The sequence below is a fragment of the Pristis pectinata genome, chromosome 15 (genome assembly GCF_009764475.1).
Source record: "Pristis pectinata isolate sPriPec2 chromosome 15, sPriPec2.1.pri, whole genome shotgun sequence".
Taxonomy (NCBI): domain Eukaryota; kingdom Metazoa; phylum Chordata; class Chondrichthyes; order Rhinopristiformes; family Pristidae; genus Pristis; species Pristis pectinata.
In genome coordinates, this window is record NC_067419.1 from 9,024,847 (window position 1) to 9,038,919 (window position 14,073).

Below are 14,073 nucleotides of genomic sequence, written 5' to 3' on the forward strand. Positions count from 1 at the left end.
AGTCACAGCGCTCAAATCTGAATGCACTCCCTCCACCACAACCCTCTTCTTTCTTCAGACAAGCCAATTCTGAATTCACATGGCCAAGCCTCCCTGGATCCCATGCCCTCTGCCCTTCTGAAGAAGCCTACCATGTGGAACCTTGTCAAATGCCTTACTAAAATCCACGTAGACCACATCTACTGCACTACCCTCATCAATACGTCTGGTCACCTCCTCAAAGAACACTATCAGTCTTGTGAGAGATGATCTGCCCTTCACAAAGCCATGCTGGCTGTCCCTGATCAGACCATGATTCTCTAAATGCCCATAGATCCTATCTCTAAGAATCCTTTCCAACAGCTTACCCACCACAGACGTAAGGCTCACTGGTCTATAATTCCCTGGACTATCCTTACTACCTTTTTTGAATAAGGGGACAACATTTGCCACCCTCCAATCCTCAGGTATTATTCCCGTGGACAACAAGGACTCAAAGATCCTAGCCAAAGGCTCAGCAATCTCCTCCTCCACCTTGCGGAGCAGCCTGGGGAATATTCCATCAGGTCCCGGGGACTTATCTGTCCTAATATTTTCTATCAGCTCCAACACCCTCTCTCTTGATATCAACATGCTCTAGAACATTAACCTTACCAACACTGTCCTCAGCGTCATCAAAGCCCCTCTCCTTGGTGAACATTGAAGAGAAGTATTCATTGAGGACCTCACCCACTTCCACAGCTTCCAGGCACATCTTCCCATCTTTAGCCCTATCGGTCCTACCTTTACTCCCATCATCCTTCTGCTCTTCACTTAAGTGAAAAATGCCTTGGGGTTTTCATGAACCCTACTCGCCAAGGCCTTTTCATGTTCTCCTCAGCCCCTTGAGAGAGCTCTGAGGAGAGTTTCTTGCTCTCCTCAGCCCTTCTTGTTCCTTCCTTGCTACCCTATATTCCTCAAGAGACCTATCTGATACTTGCTGCCTAAATCTTATGTATGCTGCCTTCTTCCTCTTCACTGGATGTTCCACCTCTCGTCACCCATGGTTCCTTCACCCTGCCATTCCTTCTCTGCCTCACTGGGACAATTTTATCCCTAACATCCTGTAAGAGATCCCTAAACAACGACCACATCCCCATAAGTACATTTCCCTTCAAAAATGTCATACCAATTTGCTCTCGCATGTTCTAGCCTTATAGCCTCATAATTTGCCCTTCCCCAATTAAATATTTTCCTGTCCACTTTGCTCCTATCCTTGTCCATGATAATGCTAAAGGTTAAGGAATGGTGGTCACTGTCCCCCCCGCCCCCCCCCCCCCCCAAATGCTCACCCACTGAGAGATCTGTCACCTGACCCAGTTCATTACCTAATACTAGATCTAATATGGCATTCCCTCTAGTCGGCCTGTCAACATACTGTGACAGGAATCCGTCCTGGACACACTTAACAAACTCTGCCCCATCTAAACCTTTGGTACTAAGCAGGTGCCAATCAATATTTGGGAAGTTGAGGTCTCCCATGATAACAACCCTGTTATTTTCGCACCTTTTGAAAATCTGCTTCTCAGTATATCCTTGCTGCTACCAGGGGGCCTATTAGAATACTCCCAGTAGCGTAACTGCTCCTTTCTTCAGAGTCTACCCATACTGACTCTAGAGAGGATCCTGCTACATTATCTGCCCTTTCTTCAGCTGTAATAGTATCCCTGACCAGTAACGCCACCTCTTCTCCTTCCCCCCCTCCCTATCCCTTTTAAAACACTGAAATCCAGGAATATTCAATATCCATTCCTGCCCTGGAGACAGCCAAGTCTCTGCAAGAGCCACAATATCATAGTTCCATGTATTTATCCAAGCTCTCAGTTCATCACCCTTATTCCTGATGCTTCTTGCATTTAAGCAAATACACTTTAGCCCATCCACTTTACTACTTTTATACCCTATACTCTGCTTCTCCTTCCTCAAAGCCTCTCTATATGTTAGATCTGGCTTTACTCTATGCACTTCTTCCACTGACCTATCCCTCTGGTTCCCATCCCCCTCGCAAACTAGTTCAAACCCTCCCGAACCACACTAGGAAACCTGCCTGCAAGGATATTGGTCCCCCTTGAGTTCAGGTGTAACCCATCCAATCTGTACAGGTCCCACCTTCCCCAGAAGAGATCCCAATGATCCAAAAATCTAAAACCTTGCCCACTGCACCAACTCCTCAGCCACACGTTCATCTGCCATCCCCTCCTATTCTTAACTTCACTATCACGTGGCACTGGCAGCCATCCTGAGATTGCTACACTTGAGGTCCTGTTCTTTAGCCTTCTGTCTAGCTCCCTGAACTCACTTTTCAGGACTTCATCCCTCTTTCTACCTATGTCGTTGGTACCAACATGTCCCACGACTTCTGGCTGCTTTCCCTCACGCACAAGAATGCTATGGACCTGATCAGAGACATCCTGGACACTGGCACCTGGGAGGCAACATACCATTGGGGATTCTCCACAGAACCTCCTATCTGTTCCCCTGACTATCGAGTCCTTTATCACTATTGCCCTCCTCTTCTCCTCCCTTCCCTTCTGAGCAGCAGGACCATTCCCAGTGCCAGAGACCTGGCTTCTGCCGCTTGATCCCCATAGGTCAATACCTGTTGTTGAGGGGAACAGCCTCCGAGGTCCTCTGCTCTGTCTGCCTGTTCCCTTTCTCTTTTTCCCCTGACAGTCACCCATCTATCTGCCTCCTGGACCCTAGAAGTACCTGCTCTTGGGGGTGGGGGTGGGGGGTGACTGCCTCCCAATGCACAGCATCTACATAACTCTCTCCCTCCCGGATGCTTCACAGTGTTTAAAGCTGCGTAACCAGCTCATCAATTCTGAGCCGAAGTTCCTCCAGCCTTAAGCACTTACTGCAGATGTGGTCACCATGCACCACAGCAGGGTCCACTAGCTCCCACATCATGCAGCTGCAGCACATCGCCTTGCGCTCCATCTGAACTATTTTTTTGTGTTATCTAGCTGTAGTCTACTTAAAAGTTATAAGAATAACAGTAAACTTTACCTTTACTTACCAGCTACTCACCAGTGTTGTTGCAGATAGCCTCCACCTCTTGATGCTGAAGCCTGTTGTGCCAAAGCCACTCACTCTGATTCTGTCCAGTCTGACAATGGTTGCTCCAAAATGGCCATTCCGCTTGACACGACCTTTTTAATGGCCCTTCTAAATTAGCCTAGACCTGTGACAGACCCACTGCTCCTTGGCCTCTCAGCTCCTGATTCACACCTAAGGAAAAAAGCCCTAATGATAAGGAGTGAATATTGTCCAGGACATCAAAGAGAACTTCTAAAGGGTGCCATGGGATGATTTGCATCTACGATGAGATGGACTCTTGACCTCACAATCTACCTTGCACCTTATTGTCTACCTGTAATGCACTTCCCTGTAGCTGTGACACTTTACTCTGTATTCTGTTATTGTTTTTACCCTGTACTGTATAATGAATTGATCTGTATTAATGGTATGCAAGACAAGTTTTTCAGTGTACCTCAGTACAAGTGACAATAATATAACCTGAGAGGGGAAATGAGGTTTCAGTTTAACAGCTTCATTGAAAGATGGTATCTTTTAATGTATATATAGATTTTTATGGTCAAGTCCCTGGAGTGAGATTGGAATCCACAACCTTCTGAGCATTGCCAACTGAGCCATGGTTGACATAACAAGGGCCTAACTGATCCATAACTGTTTAAGCCATCCAACACCCAGATTTGTCTGGATCTCATCAAACCCTTTGCTCTTAACACTCACTTTTTAAAAAAAATCATAGTACCCTTCAACCTTACTACCCATTTATCATCTTAAAATTTTTAACCTTGCAGCGGCCCACTACTTGGTCTTGCCCTCCAGCTCTCTTCCCCTCTTCCACACCCTCCCCCCGCCCCCCACAAACCCCGCAAACGGCATTCTTATTGGATCAGTATGAGGTGTTGCATTTTGGGAAGTCATACCAGGATAGAACTTTCACAGTGAATGGTAGGGCCTAGGAGTACAAGTACATTGTTCTCTGAAAGTGATGTCACAGGTAGACAGGCTGTTGAAGAAGGCATTTGGCATGCTGGCCTTTATCAGTCAGGGCAAGAGTTATATTGCAGTTGTACAAGATGTTGGTGAGGCCACACCTGGAGGGTTGTGCACAGATCTTGTTTCCCTGTTATAGGAAAGATGTCATTAAGTGGGAAAGAGTGCAAAGAAGATCTACACGGATGTTGCCAGGACTTGAGGGCCAGAGTTACTGGGAGAGGTTGGGTGGGCTAGGACTTTATTCATTGGAGATTGGGGGATGATCTTACCAAGGTGTATAAAATTATGAAGGGCATAGATAGGGTGAATGCGCAGTCCTTTTCCCAGGGAAGGGGAATCAAAAGCTCAATGGTATTGCTTTAAGGTGAGAGGGGAAAGACTTAAAAAGGACCTGTGGGATAACTTCTTCATGCAGAGGATGGTGTGATATGGAACCAACTACCTGAGGAAGTGGTTGAGGAAAGGTTTAGAGGGATATGGGCCAAGAGCAGGCAAATTGGACTAGCTTAGACGGGTATCTTGTTCAGCATGGAATGGTTGGGCGAAAGGTCCTGTTTCTGTGTTGTATTACTTTATGACTATGATAATTGCCAGCAGTTTCTGGTTTCCTTTTGGATTTCTAACAGTTACAGGTTTTGCATTTGGATTTTTAGTTTGCAGTTTTGCTAAATATTGAAACAGTATGAGGATAGGATAAGAGTGGAGGTGTTGAAACAGTTGGCAGTGTTCTAAGTCTGATGTGATGCATTCTAGGTTGCTAAGAAGTGGGAAATTGCGTAGGAACACATTTTTCCGATTCACAGTAGTAGATGATATCAAGTTTTACAGCTCTGGTCAAAAGAAGATTAGAGTGATATGACTCATCAAATACCAGCCACTCAGTACTTTGATGAAGTGACAGAAAAAGGATGATGAGATTAATGTTGTGCATGTAGACGTGCAAAAAGCATTTGCTAAAAATGATGCACTACAAGTTATCAATCAAATGTCACAAATCTACATAAGTCAATACAATTACGCTTCACTGTCACTTATAATGGATGATATCTTTACTTGCGTCGTGGGAGTGTTCTGTGTGATTTACCTTCACTATAGTTGTTAAGTTTTAAAACAATGTTATATTGTACTTAATAGAATAGCTGGGTTCTACATTCTCTTTCAAGGACAAGTAAGAACATAAGGAATAAAAGCAGGAGCAGGACATTCAGCCCTTCATGCCTGTTCCATGTACATTGAGTAAGATCGTAATTCAGTAAGATCATGTTATATCTTTGATAACCACACCACTTTCATGCACTGCCACTTTGATTCCCTAAATGTTAAAAAAAAATCTGTTGGTCTCTGTCTTGAATGTACTCAGCTACTGAGTCCCCAAAGCCCTCTTGGATGAAGAAGTGCTCAGATTCACAACAATGTGCAAAGAATTTTTTTTCCATCTCAGTCTGGAATAGCTAACTCCTTATTTTAAGACTGAGACCCTTGGTTCTAAGTATCCCAGCTAGGGGAAAACAGCATCCCTGCCTCTGTCCTGTCAAGCCCAATAAGAATTTTATAAGATAAGAGATTTCTTTATTCGTCACATGTACATCGAAACACACAGTGAAATGCATCTTTTGCCTAAAGTGTTCTGGGGGCAGCCCGCAAGTGTTGCCACACTTCCAGCACCAACATAGTATGCCCACAGCTCCGAACATGTACATCTTTGGAATGTGGGAGGAAACCGGAGCACCCGGAGGAAACCCACGCAGACACTGGGAGAACAAACAAACTCCTTACAGACAGCGGCCGGAACTGAACCTGGGTCGCTGGTGCTGTAATAGCGTTACCCTAACTGCTACACTACTGTACAATGAGATCACCTTCCATTCTTGTGTCGGGGGACCAGACCATATTTTATATGTGATCTCACCAGGGCCCAATATAATTGCAGTAAGAGGCCTTAATTCTTACACATAAATTGTAGTAAAGGCCTAAGTACTATCTGCCACCTTAATTGCTTGCGGTACCTGCACATTAACTTTTAGTTACAAGAAACCATGTCTCTTGCAAGGATGCTATCCCTCAGAACCCTGTCCCCTGAAATGATACTATCCTTTAGAACCCCATCTCTTGCAAGGATGCTATCCCTTAGAATTCCAGCATTTGCAGTCCTTTGTTCCTCTACGTTAACTTTTAGTGTTTTGTGTACCATGATGCCCAGGCCCCTCTGAACACCACCTCCTATCAGTCTGCCTCTGCTGCAAGTATATCCTTCCTTGAGTAGGGAGACTAGATGCACATTTGATAGCTTACTCTCCAATTCTAATTTCTTTAATAATTTCCTGGTGGTTCTCTGCTGACTGGTACTTCATTTGCCATATCTTTGTCCATTCACATAATCTTTGTATGATCCTTCGTGGTTTCTCCATGTTGACTTTAGAGCTTGCTTTTGTACCTATTTTTGTGGCATCAGCAAATTTAGCAATCATACCTTTAGTTCCTTCATTCAAGTCATTTGTGTAAATGACAACTCGTTATATCTCGCCAGCCAGAGAAAGATCCATTTATGTCTACTCTGTTTGTTTTTAGTCACCCAATCTTCTATCCATGTCAATATGTTACCTTACGGCTTTTATTTTCCACATTATCTTTGATGTGGCATCTTGTAAAATGCCCTCTGAAAATCTATATATAGTACATCCACTGATTCCCTTTTATCCACATGTAATTTCTTCAAGGAGCGCCAATAAGTTGATTGAACATTATTTCCCTTTCACAAAATCATGTTAACATTGACTGAAGACCCTGAATCTTTCAGTTATAACATTTTAATAACTTCAAATGTTTTCCCCGTGACAGATGTTACATTAACTTGCCTGTACTTTCCTGGTTTCTTTCTCCCTTCTCACGTTATATTTGCTATTTTTCATTAACTCGCCTGTACTTTCCTAGTTTCTTTCTCCCTTCTCTCGTTATATTTGCTATTTTTCAATCTGACAGAGCCTTCCCCAAATGAAGGAATTTTAGAAAATTAAAATCAATGCATTAATTATCTTACTGCTACTTTTAAGTTTTAATTCACCTGCCACATCCTATTTTTGATTATTAATTCCCAAAGCTTACTTTCTATAGGACCAACACTTGCATTGTTCACTTTTTTTTTTGGAAACAAAATTCATAGAAATTCATACTCATTTACTTTGTCATTCTGCCACCATGCCTATAATGGCTGATCAGGTCATTCTTGTTTCTATCTGTGCTGCATGCATTCAGATATGGAGCTTTAGTTTTGTTCTTTTATTATTTTTATGGCTCCAGCCTTAAATATTGATTTTACTCTTAAGATTTCTATTCCATCCGGTCACTCTGTTTATCATTTCCCATTTATCATTTTCCTTTTAGCCATATCTTCACATTAATTTATCACATCTGTGCAACTTTGATCCCTTGACCCCACTATTTAATTTAAAACCTTCGCAACTTCCCGAGTTAGAAACCTGGTTACATGGCACGTGTATTTCTCATCAACTATATCTTAATGTCATATGTTGCTTGTTTACTTCCTATCTTTTAACTTGGTTTCCCAATCTACCTCAGCCAACTTGCACCTCGTATCTTTTTGTAGTTTGATTTTAATTTTCAGATCCTGGTTTCAGATTGAATTAAACCACTTTTAATGTTCATATAAATTCTATCATTTGTGATCACACTTTGCTTTGGGTCCTCAGTGGATGATTGATTAATCATTTCTCATTGCGCAACTCTGGATGTAAAGCTGTATGTTTCCTTGCTGGTTCCTCAACATCGTGATCTCAACAACCATTTCACGTATACTTTGTGAATTTATCCTTCATGTACTACTGCTGCTTTGGTTTGTCCAGACTATGTTTAGATTAATATATCACTCTTGTTACGTGCATCTCTAATCTTGTTTATACTGTGCCGTCAATTACCTCTACTGCTCGTGGACAACTCCCAACAATATTCTCTGCCCTTTGCTGTTTCTTAGCGCCACCCAATCTGATTATCTCACTTGATTTTCTGAGGCAAGGTCCTTTCCCTCCACTGCCTTTATCTCATCCTTTATTATCACGTCTGCCCCTCTTCCTTTCTCATTGTGCCTATCTCTTCCAAAAGTTAAGGATAATGGAGTATTTACTTCCCAGTCTTGGTCATTTTAGCAATTGTCTGTAATAGCTATTTGAAGGTACCAATTTATTTCCATTTGTTCCACCAGTTCATCTGACACAATTGCAAAATTTATTTGAATCTGTAATAATGTTGCAAGCATCTACAGTTTTGATCTTTTCCTTCATATTCAAAAATCATTTGATGCTGTTCTGTAAACATTGGGACTGAGACATTGGAAATCAGTTTGTAATTGTGAAATGACCTCTAGTTTCAATTTCATTGAAGACTGAAGTAGGTTTAAGATTAATCTCCTGAAATGTCAGTGTTTGCCATTTAGAAACCAATTGAACTTTGCCATCATGGTTTACTGATTTTTTTTTTGTTTGTTACGATAGCAAAGCATGTTCAGGTAATAATGAAACAAAGGTCAGATTCCTTACTATTTCTGTTTCATTAATAGCTTTGTGGGTAAATGCAAAATCTGATAACTTGTGAGTTATTCAACCAAAGATTCAGTTGTTACCAAGTTGGTCAGTTGTTGAGATGCTGAATTGGTCTTGGTTTCTGTGCAGTGTCAAAAAGGACTTCTGGACCTGGTCAGAAGTTTCATCTTTTGAGTACAGGTAGCTTGATATAAATGTTGATATCAGGGATTTGGCTATTGCAGTCAGGTATCCTGCTATCACTTAATTTGTGAGATCAATTGTGAAGGGTCACAGTTTGAGAAAATTTTACTGACGGTGCCCTGTAGATTTTGAACCATAGCCCAAGTGGGACTTCTTCAGTTTTCACGCGGCATGCCTATCTCAGTTTCTGAATGTTTCACTGAGATACTTAGAGTGGGTTTCAATCGTACAAGTTTCCCACTGAAATAGGGCAAAGGACACTTTGTAACATTTCTAGTTATTAAATAATTTGTATTTGTTACTGATTGTTTACAGTTTATATTTGAAATGACTGTCTTCCAGAATTTGAAAAACCCCTATTTTGGTTTAAACTTATCGTAGAATCCAAGCAAATTTGGTCTTTGTTAGTGTATTCTATTGAGTCCAGCCTCAATACTTTTAAAGAAATCCATGGCTGATTTTTTTTTTGTTTTGTTTCCCAGAAACACAGAGGGAGACCAGGTGACGTGCAGTTCGAAGGATCAAAGTAGAGTTAAGAAAGCACTGCGGCCCTCCTGGTTTGGTCTTTGATATTTGAAGCATGTGTATATATTAACTTTTGTTTAAGCCGTCATCTAGGAGGATTCTGCCTGTGAGAATTGCTTTACAAGTACATTATTAAATTCATTCTAGACCACTATCAAACTAATCCACCATTCAATAAGACTGAAGAATCTTCCAACTTACTGCAAATGGATCAGAAGAGAAGAAGCACATATTGGTGATCAACATTTACTTGAAGAATTGCATTTATTTTGTACAACTGCATTTTGCATTAAAATACCTCCCCTCAAAAGGGAACAACACCCCTGAGTTATCGCATGTCGCGCATCAAGAGCACTTTAGACTCTGTGTCGAAAGCTGTCAGTAACACGCACACCGAGCTCATTGGGAAACTCGTACGATTGAAACCCACTCTAAGTATTTCAGTGAAACATTCAGAAACTGAGATAGGCGTGCCACGTGAAAGTTCAGAGAAACTAACCACCACTAAGTCTAATGAAGCTGAGGATGGTTTGGATCTGAACCAGACAACAGAGAATACCCTTCATTCAGTTTCCAACTCTCCTATTGGTTCAGAACGCGAAGATAATTCCAACAAGAAATCATTTAGTAATGGTGCAATTAATAAAGAGAGAGATGAAAAACCAAACCTCTTCCACGTCAGCTCCATCACTACAAATTTTGGTGAAACATACAATTATGTGGCAAGTCATATCAATAGTTACTTTGGGAATGTGGAGCAAATAGATACAGAAAAAGACAGTAAATTACCTTTTTTTGACCAAAAAGGTGGGTCTAAGACTGAACCCATATGGACACCAGCTTTTAAATCAAAAGTAAGTGGAGTAGATGATAAAAGAATCAACGGTTTAAGTACCTGCAGTGGTTATACTGCGGCACCTGGCACATCCTCTTCAACTGCATCGACAAAAAAGAGTTTTGCTAGCTTACTTTCATATCCAACAAGTAGTGTTCAAGCATTTGTGGATACCTGCTTTGGTAGTTTTGTTCCCAAGCTACGAACTGAAATGAAAGAGAACGCTGAAATTAAGAATAAAAAGCAGAAGGGTGAAAGTGCAATGAAAGACAATGAGAAAAACGATGACAGAGAAGCCAAGCCAGTGGATGATAAAGTCAAGTATTTGGCTCTTCAGCGAGAAAAGGTAATCTGAAGTTGATTTGCTTCATAAGTACAATTTTTAAAATGTTGTTCAAATTGAACAGTGAGGAATTTTTTCTTCTTTGTCTTCTGTATTGCAATTTCAACTTTCATTATTTTTGCCCTCCTTTTTAAACATAATTTCTAACAAATGTAAATACACCAGCACTCTAATACTTGCTTTATGATTTATAGAATTAGTATTGGTTTATTATTGTCACTTGTACAGAGGTACAGTGAAAAGCTTGTCTTACAAACCGATCAAACAGGTCAATTTATTACACAATGCTGAAACATTGGATTAGTACAGAGTGCATTGATATAGTACAGGTAAAAACAATAATAGTACAGAGTAAAGTGTCACGGCTACAGAGAAAGTGCAGTGCAATAAGGTGCAAGGTCACAATGAGGGTAGATTGTGAGGTAATAGATCATGTATAAGGGAACCGTTCAATAGTCTTATCACAGTGGGGTAGAAGCTGTCCTTAAGTCTGGTGGTAGGTGCCCTCAGGCTCCTGTACCTTCTACCCGATGGAAGAGGAGAGAAGAGAGAATGTCCTGGGTGGGTGGGGTCTTTGATTATGCTGGCTGCTTTACCAAGACAACGAGAGGTAAAGAATCATCACAGTGGATTTTTTTTTTAAAGTCAGCTTGATGTTTGGTGTCTGATACGCACAAACGTATACTTGACTCTCAAATATTCAACAATCCACATGTTTATGCTTGGAATGTCCTATCACTTTCTGAAGGAACGTAATCCATTTATCTAACTCCTGAGACCTCGGAGGCTGCCAGAAGGCAACTGAGCTAGGATGATTGATTTGTCATCAGTCATGATCTGATGCATGATTTGCCAATTTAGTCAGGAATCAAATTGCGTGATTCTAAACTTACTTCATCAGAATTTTCAACTTGAAGTCACCTCAATGGCCAGGCCTAGGACACGGTCCTAGGCCTTACTATATTTAACTGTGTCATCAATGGTCTTCTGTCGTCAGGTCAAAAGTGGGGATGTCCGCTAATAGTGCAATAGTTAATTTTGTTCACAGCTCCTCAGCAGGTGAAGCAGCCTAGGTCTGCATGTATCTTGACTTGGACAACATACAGATATAGCTTCTTAGTGCCAAGTAATATTAATGCCACAAAATTGACACAAGATGATCAAACACCCACTCTCACCTACATTCAATGGCAATACCATTGTCAAGTCTGTATGTACCATCTGCAAAATATACTACAGTTACTGACTTATTCCAACAGCACCTCCCAAACCTGTGACCTCTACCACCAAGAAGAACAAGGACAGCAAGTGCATAGTATCACCACCACTTGCAGGTTCTTCTCCATCTTAACTTGGATATGTTGCTTCTACTTCATCATCCTTAAGTCCTGGAACTTCAACAGTGGATGAGCAATAAGTACTGGTCATGCGAGTGATGCCTAGACTCCGAAGAAATGAAAAAATCTGTGTTAAAGTTCCCATTAACAATCCTGGCCTTTCTCACTTTTTTTCCTCATTGCCTGTGCCATTTTAATACGTCTAACATTCACACTTAAAGAGCATTCACTTTAAGTATAATACATTGTTAAGACATTGGGAGATGGATTTATCACTTCTTGGTTGCCCATTCAGTCTCATGTATTCTTCATGTGAGATTTTTGACCAGAGGGAAAGTACTAAACAATTCACGTGAGAATTACAACTCGTTCATTGTCCATTTTCATTCCCTGTTAAAGTTATTTTGTCTTGAGTATCTACCACTCAAACTCAATCTTGGTTCTTGTAGTTAGATCATGAAAATGGAATAATAAAAATTGTTTGCAAGTATTGTACTTTCCATTGCATTCATTGTTTCACCTCATCACTACGGATTATTTTTAAGTAAGCCCTTAGTCAAAGTTTTCTGATCAAGTTATGCTACATTATGGTGAATCTTTTTGGTGGTCATAGAGGCAGATTACTCAAGATCCTTCTGAGATTCATACTCTGTATTTCTATTTTTTATATATTAAAAAAAAATTATTTCTCTGGCTTGCACGAATTGTATTATGTTACCTGTTATTGATGCAAATTTGATAGGCCTGTAGTTGCCAGGGTCATGAGAGAATGGCATTTCTCTTCTTCCAGGTGTGGAGGGATTATTGAGTCCACCTAATAAAGCCTCAAAGCTGTTCTTTTCCTCAAGATGTGACTTTTTTAACCACTCCATAGTTTTGATTGTATGTAATCTAGGTGATTAATCTCAAGTATTTCTCCATCATGGATGATGCCTGATTATATGCCTGAAAAAAGATACATTTTTGCTGTTTGTTTTCCCACTTGCATGTCTCGGCTAACTTGTTTATAGGTCCTTGGTTACATCGTCAATGGTTATAAAATCAAATTTTCTTAACAGATTTAGTTGTTTGGCATTAAACTTTTTAAATGTAATTGTTTTGGTTTAGAAGGAGTAAGACCTATAACATTAATGCTTCGGCTGCACCACACAATGTAAAGATGTGTACTTCTTTCCATGAGATCCATAAATCATATATACTGTTAGCTATTAAATAGAAAAATTATTCTTTCCTAAATGGTCCTGTATTCACATATTTTATCTTCAGAATTTAGTTAAAAATTTTTTGAATACCTTTGCCTGTTTTTTTTTACTTTTTCCAAAAGAAGAGTTTTCAGGAGGGAAAGCTGTGTCTCTTCAAGATCAAAAGAATGAATGTGACATGATGCAAATGTTCTTTCGCTTGTAAAATGGTACTACGTTTTAATTTGTCTAGATCATTGCCAAGTTCAGTGTGGATAACAGGACAAGAGCTTTGGTGCAGGCACTACGTAGAGCTTCTGATGTTAGAGTGTACATCAATCGAGTAGAAGAACTGAATTACCACCTTCTCGAATTCCCTGAAACCAGGGCAGTGGCTGTCAAGGTAAATGAGAGGTTGGGGGGGGGGAGGGGAGGGGTTCTTGTTCGTTTTTATTGAGAAGTGAAACTTACAACGTACTTTTGACTATCCCTCCGCCACCAGCCTTGCTGCTCTGTTCCACTATGCAACGGTCCTGGTTTGAACGAAGTGATTTTTTTTTTAACATTGCAAAATTGTTACTAGTTGACCTCCTTTGGCACTGCACTAAGGACATCAGAGGTTACAGCAGGACATAGATAGGATGCAAAGTTGGGCTGAGAAGTGGCAGATGTAGTTCAACCCAGATAAGTGTGAAGTGGTTCATTTTGGTAGGTCAAATATGATGGCAGAATATAGTATTAATGATAGGACTCTTGGCAGTGTGGAGGATCAGAGGAGTCTTGCGGTCAGAGTCCATAGGACGCTCAAAGCAGCTGCACAGGTTGACTCTGTGGTTAAGAAGGCATATGGTGTATTGTCCTTCATCAATTGTGGAATTGAATTTAGGAGCCGAGAGGTATTGTTGCAGCTATATAGGACCCTGGTCAGACCCCACTTGGAGTATTGTGCTCAGTTCTGGTCAGCTCACTACAGGAAGGATGTGGAAGCCATAGAGAGGGTGCAGAGGACATTTACAAGGATGCTGCCTGGAATGTGGAGCATACCTTATGAAAACAGGTTGAGTGAACT

The 14,073-nt window shown here is 40.8% G+C and overlaps 1 protein-coding gene across 2 annotated transcripts in view; it reads left to right on the forward strand.

The window, feature by feature from the left end:
- The window catches only part of pnpla8 (patatin-like phospholipase domain containing 8), an 85,924-nt gene that overhangs the window by 4,703 nt on the left and 67,148 nt on the right, over positions 1-14,073 (forward strand). For both annotated transcript variants that reach the window (XM_052029816.1, XM_052029817.1), the window contains exons 2-3: positions 9,266-10,489; positions 13,258-13,407. In XM_052029816.1, the coding sequence (XP_051885776.1) occupies positions 9,644-10,489; positions 13,258-13,407 (996 nt within the window). In that variant the 5' untranslated portion in view covers positions 9,266-9,643. The remainder of the gene's footprint in view (positions 1-9,265; positions 10,490-13,257; positions 13,408-14,073) is intronic.